At 38.6% G+C, this 27,505-nt stretch overlaps 4 protein-coding genes across 9 annotated transcripts; 1 reads left to right on the forward strand and 3 right to left on the reverse strand.

The window, feature by feature from the left end:
• Positions 1-3,122: 3,122 nt before the first annotated feature.
• On the forward strand, positions 3,123-7,007 carry LOC116261018 (tubby-like protein 4). 2 transcript variants are annotated; one of them, XM_050079641.1, is made up of 9 exons: positions 3,123-3,678; positions 3,773-3,884; positions 3,968-4,144; positions 4,249-4,304; positions 4,379-4,478; positions 4,553-4,642; positions 5,927-6,058; positions 6,618-6,685; positions 6,795-7,007. In XM_050079641.1, exons 1-9 carry the CDS (start codon positions 3,245-3,247, stop codon positions 6,868-6,870), a joined length of 1,245 nt encoding a protein of 414 aa, XP_049935598.1. In that variant the 5' UTR covers positions 3,123-3,244; the 3' UTR covers positions 6,871-7,007. The 2 variants fall into 2 exon arrangements, with proteins under 2 accessions (XP_049935598.1, XP_031495451.1); XM_031639591.2 differs by having other exon boundaries at positions 5,966-6,058.
• A 1,461-nt stretch (positions 7,008-8,468) lies between these two features.
• LOC116260440 (heptahelical transmembrane protein ADIPOR2-like) lies at positions 8,469-11,846 on the reverse strand. Its single transcript, XM_031638785.2, has 4 exons — positions 11,143-11,846; positions 10,880-10,963; positions 10,751-10,799; positions 8,469-9,390 (listed from the first exon to the last, which is right to left on the reverse strand). The coding sequence occupies exons 1-4, from the start codon at positions 11,394-11,396 to the stop codon at positions 8,722-8,724; spliced, it is 1,056 nt and encodes a 351-aa protein (XP_031494645.1). The 5' UTR covers positions 11,397-11,846; the 3' UTR covers positions 8,469-8,721.
• Positions 11,847-14,834: 2,988 nt separating this feature from the next.
• LOC116260439 (sister chromatid cohesion protein PDS5 homolog E-like) lies at positions 14,835-20,054 on the reverse strand. 2 transcript variants are annotated; one of them, XM_031638784.2, is made up of 4 exons: positions 19,980-20,054; positions 17,205-19,840; positions 15,622-15,713; positions 14,835-15,308 (listed from the first exon to the last, which is right to left on the reverse strand). In XM_031638784.2, exon 2 carries the CDS (start codon positions 19,743-19,745, stop codon positions 17,217-17,219), a length of 2,529 nt encoding a protein of 842 aa, XP_031494644.1. In that variant the 5' UTR covers positions 19,746-19,840; positions 19,980-20,054; the 3' UTR covers positions 14,835-15,308; positions 15,622-15,713; positions 17,205-17,216. The 2 variants fall into 2 exon arrangements, with proteins under 2 accessions (XP_031494644.1, XP_031494643.1); XM_031638783.2 differs by having other exon boundaries at positions 17,205-20,030.
• A 978-nt stretch (positions 20,055-21,032) lies between these two features.
• Positions 21,033-27,346, reverse strand: LOC116261153 (uncharacterized). 4 transcript variants are annotated; one of them, XM_050079646.1, is made up of 6 exons: positions 27,156-27,346; positions 25,811-26,033; positions 25,104-25,239; positions 23,783-23,874; positions 22,191-22,235; positions 21,033-21,305 (listed from the first exon to the last, which is right to left on the reverse strand). In XM_050079646.1, the coding sequence occupies exons 1-6, from the start codon at positions 27,235-27,237 to the stop codon at positions 21,275-21,277; spliced, it is 609 nt and encodes a 202-aa protein (XP_049935603.1). In that variant the 5' UTR covers positions 27,238-27,346; the 3' UTR covers positions 21,033-21,274. The 4 variants fall into 4 exon arrangements, with proteins under 4 accessions (XP_049935603.1, XP_031495643.1, XP_049935602.1 ...); XM_031639783.2 differs by having other exon boundaries at positions 21,036-21,305; positions 22,191-22,314; XM_050079645.1 differs by lacking the exons at positions 21,033-21,305; positions 22,191-22,235 and adding an exon at positions 22,463-23,110.
• Between the last annotated feature and the right edge of the window lie 159 nt (positions 27,347-27,505).

The raw sequence follows: 27,505 nt of genomic DNA on the forward strand, positions 1-27,505 counted from the left end.
TTGATCTCAAATCGGCATAATCTATGGATTTGAAACATTATATATGTATTGCTCTATCTTGAAAAGTTTAGTCTGGTATTGAAAATTGTCAAAGTTCTTAGTTGTTAAATGGTTGGTTGTCATGGTTGGTGCCGAAGCTGCTAGAGGATTATTACAATCCACCAGACCAGAGACGGAGCCGGAGCCCGAAATAGGAGCAGACATGGTTGTTACACATTAAGAATTTAAGCTTTCAGACGGCTATTTGCGTCTCATCTTCATCCCTTGGTGAAATTAAAGGACATGCTTGTAGAAGTACAAAGCTTTGATCTTCACTATTGATAGTAAATGTTAGCAATTTCAACTTTTTGACATGAATGATAGTAACGTTAGATATTATAAAAAGTAAAAGCAAGAGTGGTTGATTCCTGAAAGGTTTGACGAATGTCCAGTTTTGTTTCTTCTTTCTGCACACGCATTTTATGAATATAATTGCATATCTATTTTCATTTTATTAAAAAAGAAAAGTAAAAGATGAAAAGACACCCCACATAAGTTTATTCAAAACAACTGCCTTTTTTTTTTTCAATTTATTATCTAAAGTGGGCTAAATTATACAACCTACGGCTGCAAATAGGCAGCGTCTGGTATAAGGGTTTTCTCATTTTTGGTTGCAACGGATCTGATTCTGACCCGACCAACTACCTGCGTAGCTGTTGCGGATCCAATACTTCTCACTTCTACTACATAAACTCTTTCTCTCACTCCTGCCTTTCTTGGTTGCAATGGGTCTGATTCTGACCTGACCAACAATCTACTTTGCTGTTGCTGATCCAATAATTCTCACTTCTACTATAAAAAGTCTCTCTCTCTCTCTCTCTCTCTCTCTCTCTCTATATATATATATATATATATATATATATATATATATATATATATATATAGAGAGAGAGAGAGAGAGAGAGAGAGAGAGAGTTTTTATAGTAGAAGTATATATATATATACATCTATTGGGATCGACTCATAAATTTAAAATTGTGAATGTTACTAATGCATTGAGTTCATATCATTAGTCTATTTGTGATCAAACAAAGTGATTGGCCTGAACTTATTCAAGTAGAAAAACGTTGTGGATGCGAGTATCTATAACAGGAAGAAAAGGAAAAGGGAGATTTGTAGCATATGTTCCTCTGATGTTTGAATCTTTAAACACTGTTTCGTGCGTTTAGAACTATTCATGTTTGTGATAAAACTTTAGAGAGTAGAGAGAGAGAGAGAGAGAGAGAGAGAGAGGTAATGGTGTCATGCTTAGAGCATCTCCACAGAGCAAAGATTTGCCTTTTCTGCAGTGGCATCACAATCATATTGGAGGAAGAAAAGAGGGATGGAATAAAGGAGTTTGATGTGCTTCACCTTTCAGTTAGAACCCAACTTAAATGGAGACAAAATTATAAGCAGAATATGGTCACGATCCTCCATCAAAATTGACATCCACTAGATTAGTCTTCTTCCTCCATGAGAAAGAAAGAGTGAGTACACTGTCAAGATCCTCGCCTGATAAGACCTCTTCATAACTTGCATAATACGGACCTCCGTCCAATCATATTTCATCGGGCTCCGTCCAACCCCGAATGAAGAAATCCAAGGATTCCAATAGAAGGTGTACTGATAATGTACACATTGGTAGGTATTAGATTCTTAGGTGCTACACTACTGATAAGGAACCATCGATTTTTTTTTGTTTTTTTTTTAACAATTTTGTCTTACAGTTAATTTTTGGGAATTAGACTCAACCAATGAACTCAAATTTATAAGTTCAAAAAAAAAAAAAACTCAAAAGACCAAATGTTTTTGGAAAATCAAAGCTATGTAAAAATTTTTAAACAGATCAGCACAAGGTTACCTATATATTATATTTCAGACGCATATTTCTTTCAAACCGATAGATTTGGATCTTTCGAGTTCGTCCACAAAAAACATATTTCATGAGCGATACGAAGTGCATTATGTACCTGAGAAAATCGGCGAATTGAAACATAAAATTTTCATTAAAAAGAAATATATTAGAGAAAAAAGTACTCCAACGAGTTAAGTTCAGATCCGCAAGTAGTTTCGAAGTTCCAAGTGATCCAAACTCCAAAGTATGTTAGAGAAGGGGGCCGCAATTGACTTCAATCGGCTCGGATCGGCTTTCTCAGAGTATACAGATAGCAAATCAATTCGATTCTTATATCAACCAATACCAGAATGCCACGTTTCATACACTATCTATTTTTTTTTTATTCTTTTAAATATTTTTTTGTTCATGGTAGGGATGAAAATGGGTCGGATTAGAATCTAATATACTCTTAATGACATTTGGCATTTTCGGATATTCATATATTTGGTTTTAAATTTGAAAAGTCATATAATCCAAATGACTTTGTATAATTACATATGACTCGCTAATTTTCAAAATGTAAGGGTGTGGGGTATAGGATATTCGTTTAAATCTAAATCTAATCTGAATCTAATTGGATATTTATGTATATTTGAATCTGGACTCGTCCAATTAGATGTCATTTCTTAAATTTGAATCCGTTCTTGATTTAATTTTTTTTTTCATTTTTTTTTTTGGAATGGTTCGGTCGATTAAAAATCAAGGTGAAAAATGCGATTGAACATTTGAGTCATTTACTACAAGGCAATTACTTTTCCTCATTGATTTTTTCTCAAGCACCTGAAAAAAATCTGACGGCCAAATGATTGTTCATAAGAGTTTGGTACCTATCAATTTCTCAATGAATTATTTCATTAATGTTTCGTAAATAAAAAAATATTGATAATCCTCGGAGTGAACCGGTTTCGTCGGAGCCGGCAATTGCATTTTGCAAAACAACTATATAATATCGATGCTAAAAAAGCTGAGTGTTGATATTGAAAACATATTTTACAAAGTTTCAAAATTTCTTTTTTTTTCTTACTTAAAGATTCAATTGTTCGAAAAACAAATCATGAAGAAGGCGTGGAAAATTTTAAATAAAAAAAAAACAAAATATATTAAATGCTGCAAACGCGAGGCAACTTATCAAATTACGGCCGAAAGGTGAACCCCTATATGGGCATTTCCCAAAAATTAAAGCGCAATGATGTTCAAATTTGAATCTTCCCTCTCCCTCCATCTCTCTCTCTCTCTCTCTCCTGTCTATCAGAAGACCCTGAACTCAAGCACTGCCAGTCTTTGCACTGTCATTTGGTAGCCCTTCAATTTGGAATCGCCATCTCCATGCCTACTCCAGCAAGAGGCATCTTGGCACCTCGCCAATTCTCTTATCAACCAGTGAGCGCCAGCTCTCTGAAGAAAAAGGACGCCAGACACTGCACCTACTCTTCTGTAGCAGATGACCATGATAAGGAGAACGATGTTCCTCCCCTCACTTGCTCCACCACCAAACAAGACCGACGAAAGGCGATCACCATCTTCACCAACGGACAGAAAAAAGGCCCCAAAAATTGCAGGAGAGACGTAGATTGCGAAATTCCCAGCAAAAGGGCGTTGAAGCCGACGTCTCTTCAGAGGTGTATGCAGTTGAGCGAGCACGAATTCTCGAAGTCGTCGCTTTTGGGAGATCCGTTAATGATGTCTGATTCGATGAACGTGTGGAACTATTCGGGTTCCGAGGCCGCGCCAGCTTCTTCCTGGTCTACTCTTCCTAACAGGTTGGTTGTGAAACTCTTCAACAAATTTTGTGCTCATTCTATTCTAACGTCTTAAATTTTGTTTATTCTTGTTTCCGCTTGTTGGTTTTGTTAGATCTTTATTGTGCAGACCACTTCCACTTGATATTGGGCACTGCACATGCATGATAGTGAAGGAATCATCATCCGCACTTGATGGGGCTTCTGTTTATTCTCTCTATACTAATGTGAGATCTTTGGAACAACCCTCTTTGATTTTCTTTTGTGGCATTGTTGTTTCTTACTTTACTGACTGATTTAACGTTCGTAGGAGGGCCAAGGAAGACAGAGCCGGAAGCTTGCAGTTGCTCAACACCGAAGGCGAGCCGGTCGCTCCGAGTTTGCCATTGCACAGAACTCAAAGGCAATTGTGTGCAGTTCGGATGAAAGTTTCCTGGGGACAATGACTGCCAACCTAACGGGATCCAAGTACAACATATGGGATCAGGTTATTTATCCCTCGTATATTTGCCTTGTTCCTGCTTCTTCGAATTTGTCTTCTGGAAAGAATATCTTATAGCTGCACTGCTCGAATTTTCAAATCTGTGACAGGGGATCACCTTGGACTCTCAGAAAACAAAAAGTAAGCGTCTGCTTGCTGTTGTCGCGTAAGTGAACATTTTCACAACCTTGCAGAATTTGATGAAATTACAATGTCCTAAATCCTGTCGTATACTCTCAGGTTTGTGTCAACTGTTACCACCTGGACTGGAAGTTTCAGGAGCATGCGTGTTTGGATACCAAAAACTCAGTCAATGTTGTTAAAAAGTACAGGAACTCAGGTTAAAAGTCTTTTGGCTTTACTGTTCTGACTTTAAATTTGTATAAGCAGCTTTTCACTCGGTTCTTCTTGCAGATTCGACATGTCGGTGGTTTGCCAATTGATTGGCAGGACAAAATTAGTAAAACTGACCAACTGTTCTCCAAAATTCCATATTATAATCAAGTACCTCTCTTCTCTTCGAAGCATCTTCTGTTTCTTTTTTTTTTTCTTCCCTTCTTACTTGAATTATAGTTTTCCGTTGCTTTGACAATAATGTGCATCAGGATTTAACTGTGCACTTCAACATTATGTGGTCTTATAAGATAACCATGCTGTTGCATTCAACCCAATTTTGGTTCTTCTAATTGCAATCATGATTCAATTTATAACCATATGAAAGATTTCAATTAATTTTTTCTTGTTTTGGCAAAATTACCAATTTAACAATGTTACTATCTTTGTCAAAATTTTTGCCTAATATATGCTTGCGCCCCTGATAACATATCCTAATGATGATTTATTGTATACATAAAATATGTCTCTTGCTTCTGATGCTTACCGTATGTAGAGGAAGTTCTATATGCTGATAATGAGCGTACGCCAGATGTAAACTCTACCATCAATATCAATATGCATATTTACTTTCATGCCTAAACATTGCATGTACATGTGCATGAGATAACAAATAGGTAAGAAATAACAAATAAGCATGAGATAATGTGTATGAGATAACAAAAGATTTATGAGATAATGGATGGATGTATGAGATAACGCTATACATAAGTACGATATAATGTTTATGAGATAGCAAATGATTTATGAGATAATAAGATAACGGACATATGTATGAAATAACGCTAAAGATAAATATGAGATAATGTTTATGAGATAATAAAATATTTATGAAATAATAAGATAATGGACGGATGTATGAGATAACGCTAAACATAAGTATGAGATAACGTTTAAGAGATAATAAAATATTTATGAAATAATGAGATAACACTATGAGCGGAACAGAAAAAGAAAATGTTTTTTTCCTGCTTAGAGGGGTATATTGGTCATAACAATATGCATATACAGACTAATAAATTTTACTTTTATCAAATCCCCCTTTTTTTTTGTGGTTTTCTTTTTTGTCCTTACAAAAAATTTCATTTTATATTAATCTTGAGCATTTTTTGTCATTACTAAAATGGCGCATGAAACTTTATATACGAGTACGGCGTATATAACCAGCTTCGAAGTTGTGTACCCAACTTGCTTCCATCATAAGCACACCACAATCTTTCTTGAAATGTAGTATTATCACCCAAACATATTCTGGATCAATTCTTGTAGTCCTAGACCAGGTAGGCCACTTTACATTAGTCTTGTTTGAATATTTTAAATTAATCATCACACAATTTGAAATGAATCTAACATGGATATACATATGGAAAGTAAATTTAATTTTTTACGGTACAGTTTGAGAGTATTGTATCTACGTATTCTCTTCAATTTCAGAGTTCGAAGAGATATGAACTTGATTTCAGAGAGAGAACAAACGATGGACTGCAGATACGACCTTCAGTTAAGAACTTTCAACTCACAATGGAGGTACTGCACATTGCTTCCTTTAGTTGCTTCTGTTATTATTTATTAAGCTTCGAGTTGAAAAGAAAAGCTGCTAGACGTCCAGCAGATTATTCGGTTAAGCTGTACAAAATATAATTTTCTTCGGCGAAAGAAAAGTTTCTTCCATTTTTATTTTTTGCACCGTGAAATGTCCTTTTGTTCTTAGTCTACTAACAATGAGGAAAACCTTGACAGAAAATGCTTTCGACAGTGTAATTTTTCTGAATTGCTTAAAAAAAAACAGCTTTTACATCCAAATCATGTTCTCAAATGTGAAACTATTCAGGCATTCTCTTACCATGTAAATGTTTTCTGTTGCCCACGTATCTTCTGCGCTAATTTAGAAATTATTTTCGAATCTAACTGTTTTGCAAACCAGGCATGTTTCCACCTGCACTGGAAAAGCTAGCTGTACATAAAACTGCTGGCTTTAGTAATTCCCTTGAGAAGTTGGTACTGATATCTGCCACAGCTATTTGGCACATTTAAATTCTTTGAATGGTCCTTTATCCTGAAGCTTATTCAATTACATGTTGATCAGGAAAATGGAGAGCAGTGCATCCTGCTACTAGCAAGAGTAGGGAAATCAAAATATGTAATTGACTACGGGTACTGCATCAACTTCTCATATTTCCTGATACGCCTATCTTCCTAATAGATTCCTTCCCTTGACAATCTGATCAAGATTTACTTCTGACTATTTTCCATGTTTCTGCAGATATCCGTTGACTGGTTACCAAGCTTTCGCTATATGCTTAGCATCTATTGATTCCAAACTCTGCTGCACTATTTGACTACACAAACTAGAAGGCTCATACAACCATACTGTTTTCTGGATGTATACAATTTACTAAGCATGTTATAACTAGTGATCTGTCATGATCTTGAGCTAGCTGAACTTTATATTAACATGGTACAGAAATTCAACACAGCTGCTATTTCTGAATCTCTCTGTCAAGAATTTAGTTCCTCATTTCTTTTGAATTCCCTTGTGATATGTAAATATCATAGAAAAGACAGCCAATTCCATTTACCAGGCTTGCTGTGGTAAGTAAGAAAGTAGGCTCTTGAGCAAATCTCGAAGGGTTAAGCTGAAAGGTTACATGGAGATAATGCAGGGCAATTGACGTGCAGAAACAGCAATATGCTACTAATAAATTGAAAAACAGACCCCTATTTTCTTATGAAGAGAGAAAGCATACAGGGTTTTCGACATGTTCAGCTTGGCGAGATGACGTAATTTTTACAGTTTTATTCTGCTCACATGCTACCAGGAATGACTCCTTGCCTTATTGGCCTTGGCGCAAAGAACTCGCAGACCAGATGTATTGAAACTCAAGACCCCTTTTAATTTGGACTTCTAGACCAGACGGCACACTGTTTTTTTGTAAAACTCATCAATCCACAAACATTTCATGGATGAAACTGAGATACAAGTTGCATTATAAATGACACACCACATATGTAAAACAGCAAAAGAGATACTCTTCTCTGGGTTATTTTCTTCACCCACTGATTCTCCAGCCTTGCCACTCTTCATCCTGAGCTTTCACATGAACCAGGGCCCACGTATGGCATGGGTAGTGCCAGGCTGCCTGGGGTTCATCTGGTCCTTTAGAGGGCGTTTGGTGACAGGAAGGATCTGTTCCAAAGAATGCAGAATTCCTGTTACCAAGCGCCCTCTTAGAGCATGTCTGCAAGGGTGTTCCTCCTTGCAGATGGATGCCCACAGGAGGTCGGCAAGACGGCAACGCCGAGTTCCACAACAAGGGACGGCGAGAAATACTGGCGCCACAGACATGGCCCAACCTAAATCCATGTTGTGCGTCTTGTTCTTGGGAACACCAGAGCAGAACGCTTATTTCTGGCATTCTAGCATTCGTAGAACAAAGAAGCAAACATCCTCCTAAAGGTCATTTGATGTGAGGAACAGAACTTTGCGTGCACAGGGTGCTTCGCTTTGTTCTGCTGTTCCACTGGTTTGGAAGAGCGTATATGTCCCTTTCTTCCACGTCCTTTTGTGTGGGGAACACCAACCTGTGCAGGTGTCCATTCTACCTGCCTGTTACACGGATCAAACAGCCACATAGGCGAGGTAGTCCCATAACAAGTCGTCAGGTCCTAGAATGTTCTTTCTCACAAAAATCTTTAATATAATGTACGCAAGAATGTAACGAGGGACCCATATCAGATCACTTCTATGCAAAGCTTTAGATCCGAGGTCCTAAGATTCAAAAAGTAGTATGGGACTAGACCAAAGTATGTAAAAGATACCTCTCTCTCTGATCAATGCAGTAAGACTTGGTTTGCTGGTAAGTATACAATGAAAGGAAAATTAACCAAATTTTTTTCATGGCAAGGTGGGGGTTAAGCAGCAGCCTCAGTAAACAGATTATCTCAAATATTGTTCTTGACCTTCTTCAACTTGAAAGTTTGATATCACCATCTTCAAATTAAAAGTCTCAAATCTAACCTCCAATCAGGAGCTGAAGCTCTTGTTGGCAAGACAAACGCTCAGCTTCTAACTTAGTTATAGCTTCATGTAACTAAATCAGTCTAGCTTAGTTCCATTGCAAAGATAAGAAAGGAAGCAAGTCCCACTGCCTATGACAACACAAAGAAGAACATCATTGGGCCAACCAAGATCACATGTGGAGGCAAGTGGCGCGGTCACGCCAGTCGAGCAGCACCAGCGTTGCACCATAGTGAGCCAGGGCTCCAGCAACAACCAACACATGAAAGATCTGGTGGCTGTGACCAGCAATGTCAAAGGCACCAGGCTTCCACCTCTCCGGCACCCTGCTGACGTAGAACCCAGCACCAGCAGCATAGAACAGGGCCATGGCCACCTCATAAGCCAGCGTCACCAGGCAATGCGGCTGGTCCCAATTGAGCCACAGAGCATGCGCCGCAGGTACGAGGCCTGAAAAGCCCATGGCCAAGAAGAGTGCTGCGCGGAACGGCCGGAACCGTGCAGTGGACAATCCAGGAGCGAGGAGTGTCAGGACGGCAAGTAACCCGAGAGTGGTAATGGAGGATATGTAGAAGAGGCGCCAGAGCGGTTGGCAGAGGAAGATATAGTAGATTGGCGGGACGAAGGAGGAGACGATCATGAGGGTGATTCCAGCATAGTCAAGGCGCCAGAAGAAGAGGTTTAGTTTGTGAGAGTGGCAGGCAAGGAGGTGGGAGAGGGTGCTGCAGAGGAGGCACAGCATTGACCCCACAAGGAAGACTAGCCATGGCCATCTTGGCACTGCACCTAGCCTGCTGCTGCCTCCTCTTGCTTCTGATCGTATCACATTCTTGTGGACCAGCTACAAATCAAGAGAAAACTGTATCAGAGTGATCAAATAGGTCAATGTAGATCACATATGGAAAGAAAGATTTATGAGTTTAGTCAATTCAATGTTTCTTCTACATGTAAATCACCTCGATACCATTAGTTTTCACAAAAGTTGGCGTCAGCTTTTGTGGAACATTTAGATAACTTCCATGCCATTCTTTCTTAAAATCCACGGCAGCTGTCTTTAACATATAGACGGCATTCATGTGATTAGTGTTCGCAAAACTTAGCGTCTGCTTTGTTTAATATAAATCAAGTCCCTGCAGTTGGCTTTCATAAAATTTGAGGGCAGCTTTGTTTATTGAGCCGCCCAATCAAGCTAATTGAAGTTCACAAGATATGGCTTGTGGTTTATTTTTTCAAAGTCAAAACAAAATTGTCATTTACCTTTCTGAAAGGGAACTTTATATGTCGTACATTGCAGACTTTGAGTCTTCTTTAATATAACTTGGTTCTTGTTATTTTAATATTTTTTATTTTAAAAGCATAATGCCGCTGATGTTTTGTCATCCCTTACCTTTGCCATGATAAAAATAAAACTTCATTCTTAGAAGAAAATTCTTAAAGTTTCATGAAAGGAGCAGTAAGTCCTTACAAGTGCCTTCCAACCTCTAGAGACAAAAGAGTTAAGATGCCTAAATGTCACGCGAATAAAGCGTGTGCGACCAAAAACTATCATACGAATAAAGTGTGTGCGACCAAAAAATATCTTGTTACCGACTCACAGTAAAACATTGTATAAATGTATCTTTCACTCTGTTTAAACTTTAAACCTTAAAGGCCCTTTCCCGTGTTCTGAAAATCTTGACACAAAATGCAGCAATACTGACGTAACAGTATTTATTTTTTCTAAAAGCAGGTCGGCTGCTTGCTTCCTTCTTCCTGTGGACATTAGTGAAAAACTTTGGCCTCAGTTCCCTAAACCAAATGCACATAGAAAACAACGACAGCCATGCATCGTCAGTATTAACAACTCACAGGGACCATGCTTTAAATGAATCGGAGAATGGACAAACACCGACGGGAAAAAGAGGGACCCCATTTACCTTTTTCTTCTAGAAGCAGAGAATAAAATTAAACGAGACTCTGAAATCTTCGTCTCAAAGAAAGAGCCAACCATTTATTTTTTTTCTTGGTGCCCATTAACTCCACAAACAGAAAACTAGAGCCCCCACGGAAAGATGGAAGACTTTGCAAGGCGCACACACAAGAAAGAGCGACCAAGGATGTGACAACGATATAACTTAAAGCACCCGTGATGTGATCATGCGAGAGATAGAGAGAAGAGTAAAAAATTTCCCTCTAGTGAAGAAGTAAAAATGATGACTTACACGAAACAAATCGTCTGAGCTATTCATGTTGGCATGAGACGGTAGAGACCTGTAAGATAAGAAAAGGCATAATCAATTAAACTAATCACACACACACACACAGGGAAAGAGAGAGAGAGAGAGAGAGACCATGAGAAATTGGTAAGCAGCTCTGGTGTTTGCAGGAGGCCAATGATGGTAAGGATCAAGAAAAGGAAAAAACCTGCCAAATGCCTGCAAGCATATTTGGAATCAGCGTGTTCATTTTTGCAACAACAACTGTACAATGGTAATATCATTCATTCACCTATAAGCCAAATGCCAAAAGCAACAATGCCAACATGAACAAAATTAATAGATCTCGGAAAAAATCAGCAGAGAGTGAAAGGGGAAGGGTAGGGGAAGAGAGTTACGTCCAGATGTTGAGCGTCTCATTATGCCAGGAAAATATACTGAGGATGGCTTCCTTCAACGGCCACTCTGCTCTGTAATAATCCAATATGAACTCATTGTCCTTCAAGTACTCTGGCAAGGCCTCATACTTCACCAATCTACGCTCGAACCTCTTCTTCCCTTCATCCCCCTTCCTGCCTTCCATTACGGATTCCTCCCTCTCTCCCTTTCCTTTTCTCCTGCAAACTACCTCTCTATCCATGACCGAACCCATCGCCGAGAACCCAAAAGGAATTTATAGGCTTTCCTCCTCTCCCTCTTCCTGCAATCGATTGACACTCCCCCTTCCCTTTTTCTGTCTCTCTCTCTCTCTAGCCTGAGGTTCAACTCTTTCTAAGGGCACTGCAGCACCAGAAACACAAAAACAAAACCAATGGGTTTTCCCTCTATTCTCTTCCTGAAACTAGCTGATCCACCTTTTCCTTCTCTAGTTTTCTCCTTCTAGGCTCAAATGAACAGCTCTTTCTCCACAAGTTTTTGGTGCCTATCACAATAATTTGGAATAATCTTGTGAATTCGTTGCCGAGATTTTCCGCATGAGCTAGGGGATTGCCAGAGATGACACCCTCTTGTTCTTCCTCCTCCTCTTCCACCTCCTCCTTATGATTTGATCAAATTCCGGAAACCATTTTTCCCCTGCCTCCACCAACCTCTGACTCCTCTATTTCTAACCATTATATAGCACAGCATTTTGTAAACCATTTTTCCCGTCTCGGAATGACACGAATGCATCTCTACACGCAAATCAAGGTCGTAATGGGAATTTAAAAATTAATTTCAAATGAATTCGATAAAATTTCCAAATATTTGTCCAGCTTCTCAATGTAACTTATTTTTTACCGAATTTTTGAACATTTAATTTCCGCCCGAGCATTCTGTTGAGTTAGGCAGATGAGACATAACTTAATTGTCATTTTTATTGCTCCCTCTTGCAAACTACTGATCCATAAAAATCAGTTGAAGGAAAGACTTTGTAAGGAACTCAACTAATCTCATTTTGAGAAACTTTAGACAATAAATTCTTCTTTTGACTTGCCTTTAACACATCTATCTCTCTCCTCTCATATATATATAGAAGACTTACCGGCTTATTTGAATAGTTACACACCCTGGTATTCAATACTTGGAACTTTCTCAACTTGAAAAGCTTTAAGCGCAACTCCCTTCCAAGTAGACGAGGCTCTTGTTGCTCTCTCTCTCTCTCTCTCTCCACACTCTCTCTCCCCACAAAATTGCCAAACGTGAACAACTTCAATCCATTATATATAATGGGTTTTTTATCTGCGTTTAAGATCTCAATTAATCATACGGCTAGTAAGATCTTACCTGACCAAGTCTAGTTGAATTTACAGAACTAAATATGCTAGTCCTAGAATTCTTAATTGGCTTGTCGTAAATAGCCTCGAGGCCGTTCGATGTATTTGAAATACCAAGTCCTCTACATTTTCATGAATTTCTCAAACTACAAACGTTTGCAGAGATTTGTCAAGTTGTCATCTTCTCGGCCTCGTGTCAACAATAGTAACGCACATCTCTTTAGCATATAAACCTTCAAGTTGCAAGAAGTAATCAGTTGAGCTGAAAAACAAACTGCTAGTTTCTTACAGAGAGCTCACACCTTGGCATCATCTAGTGGATGTGCTTAACCTCACTTTCCAATTCAAAAGTTGAAAACTTAGCATGTGAATCATCTTATGGATACAGCTTAGACTGCATCGAGAACTTTCGGATACGGTCGCAAATGAGTCAGATCTAGCAGTATGTGTGTCTATTGCTAATCAGAATGATGTGCTTCTCTACTTGGGAATTTGAGAATGAGGTATGAGCAAATGAACATCAGGGTGTGGCTTTCCTGCATCTTGAAGGAGTTAACAGTATGGGCACAGAGGGGCGAGGTACTCTACCTAGCTCTGGGGGACTCAAGTACGCTGGCAAAGCGATTGGATATAGCAGGATATTGGACTTCCACTCTTCGCTTCTCAATTCAGTTAACATTTCAACATGAATTGGAATCAAATACAGATCTGCCAAGTGGGATTAAGGTCGAAATCGGATTGGATTTGGAAAATTATTCTGTTTCAAATATACACCAGACCCCAAATGTAAAGTTAACATGTAAAGGTCAATGTTTTCATTGAAATTTCAACCAGAAATGAAGTCAAGAACCAAATGCGATTCATAGGAGGACACCTATGACCGAGTACAGGACATTTTCTAGGCTTACAATATCCAAAACTGGCTTTTCCCAGCAACATCAGGATCCAGAACTCCTTTCATGTAAAGGTGCTAACGCTCCTACTTTATGATAATTGACAAACAGATTCAAAACAAGGTAGACTTCCAGCAGAAGTCCTTTTTCCGTTAAGAATACATCAGCAAATACGTGAAAGCGGATGCCGATAAGTGGTAGACTAGCAGTGAGTAGGAAAGGTCAAGTTCAGAAAAGAAATGCAACAAGAAAAGGAAAAGTAAAATGGATTACAAAGAGAGTTGAACAAGCTCGATAACTGGATCGCACGGATTTTGAGATTATCTAACAATGCAAACGGAGAACAAGATAAATAGAAGAGAAACAATCAAGTTGGTGATGAAACATATATCTTCGTTAACAAGGCCGACTGCGATCTGGCTATTTTTGTCAGTCACGTGTTGTATTCATCGAAAGAGAGTTCCGGTGGCTGAGGATACCAGTTAGTTATTTGTCCTGGCAAAATTACAGTTCATTTTCCCTTCGCATTTTGTAGGCAAAATTCAGAAGGTTTTAGGTTCTATACGTGCAGAATCGAGAATTGTGTTTGATGCCTGCTTTAGTAGGCTTGTAATCTTGGACAAAATACACTTCTGACTCCTTAATTTCCCACAGTTTGAGCAACACAAATCCTGTACCCCAGACCATATTGGAAGCTACTTGTATTACTGTCATGTCATTGGCATGTCCGCAGTGAAACTGGATCACCTTCATTCTATTTAGTTGATAATTTCACATTGACAGTCTTGCATATGTGAAACGAATCGTATAGTTTATGTGGCTGCAGTTACAAGTTACCACTTTACAGATATCTATAGATTTCAGTGCGTCATTTCCGGAGTAACTTGCAAACAAAATCTGGACCATTAATTTCTAAATATGACAGCGAAGTACTTATATGGGCACAATAGTCTGGTGGCTGCAATTCAGTTGCATTTGATGCCGGTTTGAGGTAGAAGCACATTTCAATATTCCTGCAGGCAGACAAAACAGCATCATATTTTACAACGATTGACATGTGCTCCTCAAATATGTTTTTGCGTAGAGAGACGCCAACTTGATCCTACGAAGCCAGATATCGAATGTCAAGTTCAGAGAGAGAATGAATTATGAATAAGTTTAACCTTCCAGATTTTTATATTTTAAAAATTTTCCTAACCATGTCTTTGTAGTTTTGCAAGAAAGTGCCAGAAAACCTGCTATTGGTCTGACCAACTCCAGCAGTCCAGTCGACGAAAAAGGAAGAACAAGAAGCTTCAGACTGGTGAAATTGAAAACTTTTCAGATCACAAAGTGAGAAAGAGAAAAATGCAAGTTATTATTCTGAGAGACACTTAAATTTGAACTTCCATTTAACATGTTTAACAGTTTATGTACAGTAACTCAACGCATGACTAGATATTCACATAAACAGAGAAAACATCTTATGTACAGTAACTCAACGCATGACTAGATATTCACATAAACAGAGAAAACATCTTATGTACAGTAACTCAACGCATATTCACATAAACAGAGAAAACATCTTATGTACAATGACTGTTAATTCAAAGCATAACTACGGACATTCTCGTAAACGCAAGTTCTGATCAGGAGACTGTCGAAGGTGATTGTGACTGTCGAAGGTGATTGTGTCCTTAAAAATGAGGCGTCAAGTTTTAGAAGCACCATCAAAATCTGACATCCTCTGCACAAGTCAATGAAGTTTACCAAAATCTTCAGACCCTTAGAGTAATGGTTGTCAGAACAGGAGCATGAACATGAGCAAAGAAGTGAAGAACCATCCGCATTCCAGAATTGCTGACGCGTTTGCAACTATAATACTGAAAGTAGAGTCCATTAATTTTCTTGTAAATACACTTTTCTGAACCACGTAGCCTGGATCAACAGATAAATCAAATGAGAATCACTGATGAAAGAGAATTCTTTATAAGAACAAATTGGGCGCATCACAAAAATATGCATCTTGAACATTGGAAAACCAAATAAGTACTTAGTCCGTAAGATTAGTTGCGCATAAATCCACAATATAATAATACTCAAAATGCTAAACGGAAATATGCAACAATCATAAGTCCATCAACGATTCAATACATTTTAATTGACAAGCTTGTAGTGGAAAAACTTGCTGGAAGAAATGGATGACAGTGACAAAATCAATTTCAAGAGAATGAAGAAGAATCGTGACTACCATCAGCGTTTCCAGTTTATTTTTATCTGATATTAGTGACAGCAGCACTGTTCTTCCTCTCCACCCTCTCTCCATACGAGTTCATGCAAGTCCTGTGGAATTATAGAAGAAAATGAATATCATATTCATCGTATCAAATACCAAGCAACTGCTAAAAGATATGACTTCTTCAGACATTACTAATGGAATGTTTTCTTCTTTAGCTATACATACAAATTGTTATCCATGTTGGACCATGGAGCATGCATTCTTGAATGAAGAATCATAACTCCTTAAGTGGTTGGCAGATATGTTACTGACATGGTGAAAAAGCCAGATTCACAGGAAAGAAAATAATAGGTTAGAATATTGCTCACTCCAGGTTATGCCAATGCTTTACACAAAACTATTCTTTGAGAACATGGCATTCCATAAATTTTTTAATGTGCAGCTAAACAGGCTTAAACCCCAAAGTATGTATTTATGTCATGCATCCGATGATGCAATCCCCATATGCAATTTCTTAGAAAGACAATTTGTACAACTATTTGATCTCAATCAAAGGGCTAGGCTAATGTAGGAAGTTTATATTCCTGCATTTTGTTCAGCCGTCACCAACTTATGTTCTTGACAAGTCTCCCCAATCCAGGGTTGAAGGAGGGAAAATCTTGATAACGGGTGCTTGGGGAAGAGGATAGTGAAGTGGATACATAACCATTTCCAGAACCATGCAATATCCGTGTGTGAGTTAGGGTCTGGAACATTATTTCTTACATGTGGCGTGCTTCAATTACTCACTGGATAGGGAAGAAGTTACATAGCCATTTCCAGAACCATGTGATATCCATATGGGAATTCTTACACATGGTATGTTCCAACTTTTTTGTACTTATGGTTGCTGTCTTCATGGAATACCAGTCAAGCCTCTAGCTCCAGAATCCTCTCAGATCACATTCACTCAACCACCTAAGCTAGAAACTAGGAGATAATTGACCACAGAGATGGAGAGAGTTGAAAAGAGGAACATAAATAAGTTAGCGGAGCCATGCTGAATATAACAGTAAGAAATGTCTACAATGACTTGCAAATTGTGATTTTACATCCTTGTGACTTGGAGAAAGAGTGTCATAGAGGTAGCAAATAGCAAGTTGTTCATACAGATGCAAGGAAAAATGATCAGAAAGCAGGAAAGGAGAAAGGCAGCAAACTTGAGATGGCCATGTAAAGATGGGAGAAGACTGATGATTGACGAGGTATAAGACAGGATATCAACTTCGAGACATCATAATAGAAACTGGAGGTGCCTGCCTTCAGCAGTGCATATAAGGCACAGCAAAGAGCGGACCATACAGCTCTACAAAGATCTCTGATGAACAAGCGGATTTGTATTCAAATGAGAACTAGCATCATATTAGCATGACAATCATATTTGTATGACCATGGTAGGAGCTCAAGAGGCTGAATTCTGATCTGCAGTGTGCGATTATTGTCCTCACAGATTAACTTAATTTAGATGGTTGAAATTACCAGATCCTTTCCGCAGATGTTTCAATATCTCTAGTACTTATGTCTGAATAACTGTTCAGAATAGACTAAGCACCTACCGTTGCAGAATTTCAATGTTGGAGAAGTTTCTCTCCATCTTTTTCTTCAGCCGAGTCTGATCGCTCTCCTTGATCCATTGTGACCTCCAGTACTTGAATTTTTTCTTCTGTCATTGTCACAGCATCAAGCTTTTCACTATTCTCTTCCGTATCAACTTGTCTCTTTCTGTCCATTTCATGCTTAAAAAAGGCAGTCAGAATAGTAGCTGGTTCCTCTGCATGAACACTTGTTCCCTTTTCACCTACAGGGTTCACCTTAGTAACTGTTTTTTGTATCTCATCCTTGTCAAGCATATCAAGCAATGGCATTTTAGATACCTCTTGCATTTTCAAGTAGTTCCTTCCTTGAATGGTATCTTCTGCAAGCGGTCCAACAGCAAAGTCAATCCTTTTTGTCGTCAACCCACTGTTATCCACTTCTACCTCATTATTGTTTGCTGCAAGTTCCGTTGCCAACTCATTTACTTTTTCACCTGATCCATGCTCTTCCCCAAACATAAAGTCATGGCTTTCTGAAACAGTAAGTCGGTCCTTGATACTTCCGCTTGTTTCAGTTTCCGATTGTTTATCAAAGTCTAGATGCTCTGTTCTTCCAAACACAACAAAAAATGGAGATTTCAGTGCCCCCAAGTTTTTCATGGAACTTATTTCCTGCATAGGCTTCTCTTTCGATGTTTCAGTATCATCTGGACCATTCTCATGGAATTTTGTTGTCATCAAGAGACTACTACCCAGTTCCGTTTCACTTGTATATAAAGAATGTTGCACTACCAACTCATTCACTTGGCCAGGTCCATGCTGTCCAAAAACTTGAGCAGACTTGGCCTGCTTGTTGCTAGCATTACTCCCAGAGTGCAAAACAGATCTATTTGTTGCTATGGCCTTTTCGCCCAAACTATCTCTAACTTCTGCCGTAGGCTTTGTGTTTGTCACTAAATTGTCCTTATTTTCTTTGTTCAATATGTTTGCAATTTGTGCTTCTGATATATTACCTTGTTCTTCTGACGGTCCACTCTTCATGAGATCTTCATTTAACAAATTGAAGACTCCAACTTCATTCTCAATGCCTTTACTTGGGCTCTCATCAGCCTCTTCTAATCTGAATTTGGTTTTGGACATTGAGGAGTCGGTATTAGTTGATTCTGATGATAGCATTTTAATGGTCTCCTCGTTCTTCCTCTCTGAATGACTGTGGAAGTCAGCCTCTTTTTCATTTTTCTCCGATGCAACAACCAACCTACGCTGCTTTCCAAATGCCTCCCCAGCTGCAATTTCTAGTTCAAAGCGTTCATTGCACAAGTGCAGATTCTCCGTGTCCCCATCCTCATATAAAATGTGATGACGCTTGCTTGTGCCATCAAAGGAAACCACACGAGCGATGTACCATTTCCTGTCCAAAGGCCAATAAACCTTTATCCTTCTCCCCAAGATTCTTTCATAATCTCTCTCATTCAACTCCACCTTTCGAAACGAATGCCTGGATTTGTCTCTTTTTCTTTTTCTGTTCTTCTGCTTCATGTTCCGATAACCTATTACAACACTACCGCCAAATTTTATAGACTCATCGACTTTGTCATTCCTTTCCTCAACGTCGTTGTTTTCCCTGGGATGATTATGTTCCCTCTCGTTCCCGTCCTCAAAATCGGTCTCATCCTTAACTGTACCAGTACCACGTTCCTTCTCATTCCCCCTCTCAACATTGCCTACAAACTTGCCTAATTCTATCTCATTCTTCTGTTTACCGTTGCTCTTATCTGTGCTAACCACATGTTCCCTCTCATTCCCCTCTTCAACAGCGGCTACAACCTTAGCACTACCAGTTTCCTCCTCATTGCCCGGAACATCAATAGCAGACTGTTGCCTCTCATGCCCTTCTTCAGAATTGCTGTTATCATCATTAGCACAGATTTCTGTCTTGGTCCTTGTTTCAACACTATTATCACCCTCCTTAAGATTGTCATCAACAGTTTCGGGGTTACAAATAAATCGATTACCTGAAACCTCGCCCTTGAGCACTTCTACCTCAAATTTCTCATTCTCCAAGACCAGCCATTCCTCTTCGCCATCATCGTATCTAATCTGATGGATTTTCTTGTCATGTTCAAATGAAACCACATGCCCAGCATACCACTTTCGATCCAAAGGCCAATAAACTTTGACCCTTCTTCCCACAATTCTTATGAAATCGGATTCAACTCCCAGTTGAAGCTTTCTATATGCATAAGCCTCCTTCCTTGGTCTCAATCGAGGCGACCAACAAGAAGGATTATCCAACTGCTCGCTTTTCAGCCTTTCCTTTACCCTCCCTCCCCATGCAACAACCATCTTCTCATTATCTTCCCCTTTTCCCCTCTTGCTCTTCTTGAATACTGTGACCAACTTCTCATCTGTTCGAACACCGTCATCTTTGCCCCCGTCTGTTCCCACTCTCGAAGAACCAACAATGCAATTCTCTTTCTCCTCAAAGTCCCTCGCCACAATGGCATTTTCTCCCACAGAATTTCCATTGTTCCTCTTTCTTTTCCTGTTCCTTCCACCCATGAATTCAAAAGGTCCAAAAAAAAGAAATCCGCGAAGATGGTCACCGACTCAGAAATTTCCTTTGCTTTAAAATCCTAGTCCCCTGCACCAGTTTTCTTCAAGAAAAAGAAGAAGTCATTATTTCATCACAGAAAGTAGGAAGTACAGGAAATCGGAGTTTCTGCATGTATCATCGATCAAACTCTTGCACGAATGAACTCCAAAAACAGGAAAAAGGGAGAGACTAAAGCGTACCTCCCAAGCAACAAAGAACTCTCTCTCGCTTTCTTTTTACGTGCAAGGAAGCCGCCCACCATGTGGCCAACGTCCACACGGTTGTACACATAACTACGACGTAGAACTCAGCAGTTACAGGTCCGCGGAGGACACAAAAGGCCCGTATTCTAAATGACAATATTACCCTTTGGCGTAGCTCCTTTGTGTTTACGTTTTAGTGGACCAGGAGGTTAATCAGTGGGACCATATCCACTTTCGTCTCATTATTTCTTCCCATTTTGCCCCTTCCCCACCAAACAAAAAAGGTGGATCTTCGTCCATGGTGCATACGGAGAAGGAACCCAAAAGAGATCTGAGTTGCTTATGGAGTTTACACATGAGAAATCAATCTCTTAAGTGTTCTTTATTTCATTCTTCTCAAAGTGATTTTACGGTTTAAAACTTGTACATTCATTATTAAATCATTTTATGTGCCTGCGTACATAGAATCAACAAATCCAATAACCCAATTTTTTGAGTTTTTTCGTTGAAGATTATCATTCGTTAAACTTCATTTATCGATCAAAATAAGCTGATCTAGTACAATAATGCAAGTAAATTTGGCTTTAAAACACAGTTTCGGAACACTGCAGTTACACAGCACTCTGTCAAGAAATGGCATATGCAGATTTTGTTTTACAAGATAATTTCTTGTAAATGCAAATACATGGCACTCAATCAAGTCCAATTCATGTGGGTGGTCAATTCTTACGGTTATTTTTCCACTTTCTGATTAAGCCCAACCGCTTTTTTTTGCATCTTTGGATTTCGTATCCCTTTACTCGCCCCTCGAAAAATCTGGATATAGTAAGTAACTTAGTTTGTATCCAGCTCTGCAACCAAATTCGGATCCAACTTTGAGATCAGACAAAGAACCATCGAACCTTGTGCTAGTTGAACACAAACTTGGTTTTAGAAAAACAAAGTCCGAGTCCGAACTCTCTCTCCCTTCTCACCCCCACCCACACCGCTCTTGATCTTAATTGGCATCATCATTACATCTTTACCATCTTCATTTTCAACAGCACTCACCTAAGCCTTGGAATAAGTCGTATTTTTCATTTCCAACCAATAAAAATATTACATAAAAGTTACAGTTATCCCCATCATCTTCTTTACACCTTTATCCATCACCGATCCACAGCTTTGAAGAAAGCACATGCAAGATGCCCATCATGTTACGACCAAGCCTGCTGGGAGGTTAGATAAGTAGGTGCATCAAGGTACAGATGAACAAGTGGACGCACAGCTGCCAAAATATGCAGTCACTCCCTTCAGTTTGCCAAAGACATGGTTCTCTTGGACCTGTACAATGAAAACTCGGAATCACTGGTCCATGAAATAGGATCACCCTCATAAGAGGAATAGTTAAATAAGTTTCTAGAATAAATGGCGTCGTTAGTCACTGGGCCTGGTAACAGAATATGCAACAGCGCAGATATTTAAACAACTGTGGTTTCCAGTGGAATCTTTTATCTAAAGGAAGCCACATTAACTCATTTTGCGTTGATTATATCTTAGCACTTATCAGTGACCAGCAAGAGAAGCTCTACTATAAACAAGTCTTTTGAGTAACCAAATCACATTTCAATTGCTTTTTTTCTTTTGTGTGTGTATGCATGTAAAGTGAAATGCAACGTTGTCCATTGAGTTCCATAAATCTCCATGCCCCCTTCGCCACCAGAGTACATACAGGATCAGTTTCATGGAACTGGGATGAGGTACAACACATAGCCTTGGGGCTTCAAACTTGTGGCATCATGTCAACTTGGTTATGATCATATGGAAGTCTTCTCTCAGCTATGATTCTAGAATGAAAAAGAGGGTCTGAAAGAGAAAAGCCAAGCGATGAACAACATCTCAATGGTTTGCCTACTGAATACCATGCAGAAAGCAACTTGGAACAATGTTGTCAAGCTATGAATGAGGTTGTTTTCCAGAGCCATTCAATCCTCAAACGAGCATGTATCGATTAAAATGATAACTGACATGCTCTAGCTGGCTGGATATAAAAAGTCCAAGTGACAAGAGACGGAAACCTTTTCTATGCCTTGCAGCACAACCCGGGGAACATCAACCGGGTCCTAGTTTTACTATTATCAAGCAGGAAACTGAAAGTACGACTCACCCACAAGTTCAGTCTATTTCATTGGTATATAACAATGACAAGTGACAGCAGATGAAAATTACCTGAAGATCAAGGGGTGGAGAAGATAGCCAAGAAAGTTCACTGATCTGGTTAAAGTCAATATTACGAGGTAAGAAAAATATAATATTTGGTGTTATCTGCAGAGCAGCTTTAAATATTGAGTATCTGCAAAAGAACCATCAGAAGTCACCTCATAACAAAAAAGTGGGATATTCAATAAGAATGGTGAGGCTCCCAAAGGTAAGGAAAGAAAAGCAACGATGGATGATGTCAAGCAACGAAGGAACACGTTTTGCACACAATAGTGCCACACTAAAATGAAATCATGCAATCCTTAGTCAGCCAGCTAGAGGAGGCAGGTCTTTAATCCATAATCCACCCAAAAAGAAAACTGCAGAGAGGTATTTGATAACCCAATTAAGAACAACGATAAATTTTAGCTATGAAATCACAGAAAATATTATGCTTTGACATATTCTTTCACAGAATTCTGCTTGTAATGTCTGGTAGGTCCGCCGTTTAAGCCGATGGTTGACTCGGGAAACTCGATCCACTGGTTATGGATCCGAAACATAAACTCACTGCCTCTCGATTTCAACCATCCGTCTGTTGGGCAAACTGTTCCAAGGAAGGCAAACCGGCCCGAAAGTCTGAAGGGTCCTTCTATTTCCACTATCCCTTGCTTGGACATTTGTTTCGTAGAAGCACCTTCTTCCTATCCATGTCTCTATCTTGACTCACAGAGACGGCCCGCTTTGGTCGACGTCACAGCTTTTGCCAGCCTCCGCTCAAGCCCTCGCCTAGGTAGAAAGTATGCGAACAGCAAATTTCCCTTCTCATCTCGCAGTCCTCCACCTGCCCCAGTTTCCATCATTGTTTGGGAGAGTGGTTTTCGCACTGATCAGGATCACCGTTCCTGCCGGAGTGACAGTCTGCAATTCTATAAGGCGGCTGCACTGATCTGTCGTTCTTTAAGGCAGTCAGCTATGACTTCAAATATGGTGAATTACAGTCTACAAACATTCCTCCACAAGATGCTACTTGTAAGTTCTGACTCCAAAATGGTGAACTACAGTCGTGTAGTATGTCTAAGTAACATCTATTTGCCATAAAGTCCTTTTTCACTGGTATGTTTACATTGCCATGCATTTATTTTTTTTTTAACCATAGCTGTATACTACTTTTCTTTATTCAATGGTAGTCTAGTTGTTCATACAGCTAAGTAAACCTCTTCATTATATATGCATTATTATTGAACAAACAAAATTCACCCTTCTCTAGCCAATGTATGTGATTAGAATATATATGAAACTTCCAATGGACTATTCAGCTTCTTCTAGTCTGTTTACACTTTACACTCATCTTGCTAGATAGATTGACTGTATTTGGGCATCCATTATTTCCCTTTATTCGAATGCCTATATATGTCTATTATCTATCTAATTCACCCGATCCGATAGTACTAAAAAACTGTGGCTAAATCAAATGATGGTTCTAAGGTATGGCATACTTGAAGTTGATGCCCCTGAACAATGAACTATGGAAGCAAAAGAGACTGTTTACCCAAATAATGTCAACTTCAACAGCAGATAAGGATAAAGAGAAGGGGCTGTACTACATGGATGAAACATACCCACTCTGTGGTTTAAGCATTCCAAGGGTAAAAGTTTCAATTTTATTGTAATCTGGGCCTCCCCATGGGGGTGAAAGGAAGGCAACATTACCCTGAAAGGATACAAAAATCTAATCAAACCAAACTCTCAAACACATATTTTGGCATCTATTAGCAAATAAGAAGCAGTTCATAAAACCAGAATGGTATCATATATAATTCATTAAAAAAAAATTACATACAGAGATTTCATAGTATGGAAAAACATACAATGTTTACACTTCCATGATTCGGTGACTGAAAGGATAGCAGATGCTATCAGTTTCACTTCATTCACCAAATATTCGAAACAACCTACATATTTTCATCGGCATTTTCATGGCAGTAGAAAAGTATAAGAAAATAAATAAATAAATATATATATATATATATATATATATATATATATATATAAAACAAAGATTGAAAAGCATGTAACAAACTATGAATTCTGCCAACATATCATTCAGAGAAATGGACCTTATAAGGACCCTGTTGTACAAACCTTATGAATATCTGGCAATTTGAGGGGATAAAAAAACTCTAATAAACCTCCACCGTATCATAAAGCAGCACTCCACCATTTTAACCGTTTTATGTATGCGAAGGCAGAGACACCAAACATAGGCAATATCTTGCATGCAGAACTAGAACAGCAATAATATTTACAATAAGAAGCATCACCAGGGCTCAATAATTCAGCACATAAAATTGCTTTGCTATGAACAAACTGCAAAATTGGCCCATTTTTGCTTTTCAAAGCTAGCATGTTGAAATCATCTTAAAAAGCTAAGTAAACCAGGATATTTTCATGTAGCTCTAGATATGATGGGAAAAACTAAATCTGTCAAACCTGGAAAATATAGAAGGGAAGAAAAGTTTATCACATTAACTAATAGTTCTTCTACTCTGAATGTTCCACTGAATTTGAAAGCGTACTTTTTAGTTTTTACTATTTGCATTTGTAACTGACAATCATCTGATTTGGAGAGCAATCATGTGAAAAGCATGGAACCATTATATATAAATCAGATTGTAGAGCATAGTTGAACTTGAACCCAAGGAAATACTAGAAAATCAGTCATTCTATGCAGATAATCCTTTAACAGAATCATGGAGTTTCAGGCATTCCTTCACATCAGGACAAAAATGCAGACAAAGACACATTGTTGTTTTCGCTGAACTGAGAAGTTGCATGGAAGACTATGGAGTTACAATAGCATATACCTCTTCCCCCATACACTAATAAACAATATGTTAGAAACATTATCCTCAAGGAAGATGAATGTGTTTATAATTATACCCTCAGAAATGGAGCAAGGAGGAAAAAATCTCCGACAATGAAGTCAATGTAATCCCCAACTCCATATATATTGGCATTATGCCGGGACAATTCTACCTTTTGAGGATCAACATCAATAGCAAGGACATGGCAGCCCCTAACATAAACACATTTATCACAATATCAGAACTTCTTTCAAAAAGTAAGTACCGCAAGGACAAATAAGGTCTACCTCCTATCCAAATGCAAATAGTATTTAAGAGAAGCAAACAAAAAAATGTCACTAATCAGCTATACTATACATCATTAGCACTGAAAGGTTGCAAGTGATACCAAAGATGTTTGTGAGCAAACTATTCTAATGATACCCACCTGGCATTCACCTGTCTGCAGTACATTCTCGTTTTTTAAGAGATTCCATGCCTACTGCTTATGTTGGTTAATTTTTATTTACAGTTTAATTGTATGCTTATCTAAATTTTGTTGATTACACCAGAAAAAAAGTTGCGTATTTAGCTTTTTTATTAAAGTATCAGTAACACAATGACCATAACAGAAGAATCAACGACTCATAAATGAAACAGGACAATTTGTTTGGCACTTTATCTACTTGAACAACCAATGTCAACACCAGTTTATCATCCTTTTCCATGCTATTTTGGAAGTTCAACATGCATATATTATTCAACAGATGAGCCAAAGAAATCTGGAGACAAAAAATTTCATACGATTTTGCAAACTGAATAGCATTTCCACCAACTCCTGAGAAGCAATCAATCACAAGTACATCTCGACAACTTTTAGCCTGATCGGAAGCAATTGCTTCTGGTGTCACGGAGTACCATCCTTCTTCATCTAGTCTGATGCCCTCATTATATCTTGAGAAAAGACTGAACCTCTGTGTCCAATATTTTGCTACAAGAGGGCTGATTTCCCTTGCAATTGCCATTTCTAAAGAAAAAAATCAATCAAAACCAGAAAATAATTCTGCAAGAGAGATTGGATAATTCATGAAAAAGAGGATTCAATGACTTTAGTAAAAGAACGTGGATGAGCATTTCCAGATCAGAGAGGTCTGATATTTGGCAAGGAAAAAAAAAAACTGAAATAACAGAATTATGATATACGTTCGCACTGAAATCTACATGTGTTCATCTTGACTTTTAATGATTATGTATTGAACGATATTTTTTCATGAGCTTAATCCTGGGAATTAGGAATTAAGACGACATTGGAGCTTTAACTTTTAACCCTTTCTAGAATTAGGGTAACTTGGAGACCTGGAGGAATCTCCTCCTTTAGAGTAGGAAAAATTAAGCATTATTGCATACCTTCACCAAATTCAAACACCTTCCATATCAATCAACCGATTCGATTTCCCTGAATCCAGCACATTCCACCATCCTGAGTTCTAGCTCTATCAGACTAGTACCACCCATACTTAACAAGTATAAATCTTTGCTTCGATTATTTAACTCAGATGCTACTTAGAACACTTGTAACTTCACTATTGCTAGTCCACTAGCTAGTTGATAGCGAAGTTTGTTTACAAAAAGTTGTGGACATTACTTTTCTCCTCGATTATATATCATAATGCTGAAAGTGCATTGATAACTCATGCACTTAACTTTTCAGCATTTAAGCCTCACGTTTGAATGGCAAGCTCCAGGAAAGAGAAAACCAGTTCAAAGAGGGAGAGGACCGGGAACCCTCAATCCATACTTATATCACATGATCTGGTGGGTCGGTGGCATGACTTCAAATCAAATGCCAACTTCTTGAAAGCATCAAATATGCAGAAAGAAGAGAGAATGTGAAGTGAGAAAATAGAAGAACACACACACACACACACACACACACAAGAGCTATTCACAAAGACGAGAAAACGCATGGTGGCGTCATGACTATGAAGGAAGCGGGGTTGCCAATCCCAACTTCCCATAAACACATAAACAAGTCTCAACACAAAAAAAGCCCTGGCCTTATGCCAACATTTCAATAGGGGATAAAGTATTCTCAAAAAAGCAAATGATAAATGCGAAAACGAAAGAAAAACGATTATTAAAAACGAGCCTGGCTTTGAGATGACCATATGCTTCTTCTTGGCTATCCCGCGGCTTCTTCTTTTTGTCACCTTCCTAGTTAATCTTTTCATCGTTAACCTTGACGAAGAAGGGTGAGAGGCTGACTTCCTCGAGAAGAAATCTCTCTCTCTCTCTCTCGCTGACGGACCATTCAGTAAAGAGCTCGCAGAGGGACCAGGCAACGACTCTTTCTCGATATAGAGTGGCTATACAAACAAGTGTATTAAAACAGAAAAAAGGTATGCGAATCTGAGAAATGTTTTCTTTTTTTAAATTTCCGTATCAAACAAAAATTGCATAATAAAAAAAATATCAATAAGAGGGTAATATTGTGTTTGG

This window comes from Nymphaea colorata, chromosome 9 (assembly GCF_008831285.2).
Source record: "Nymphaea colorata isolate Beijing-Zhang1983 chromosome 9, ASM883128v2, whole genome shotgun sequence".
Classification (NCBI taxonomy): domain Eukaryota; kingdom Viridiplantae; phylum Streptophyta; class Magnoliopsida; order Nymphaeales; family Nymphaeaceae; genus Nymphaea; species Nymphaea colorata.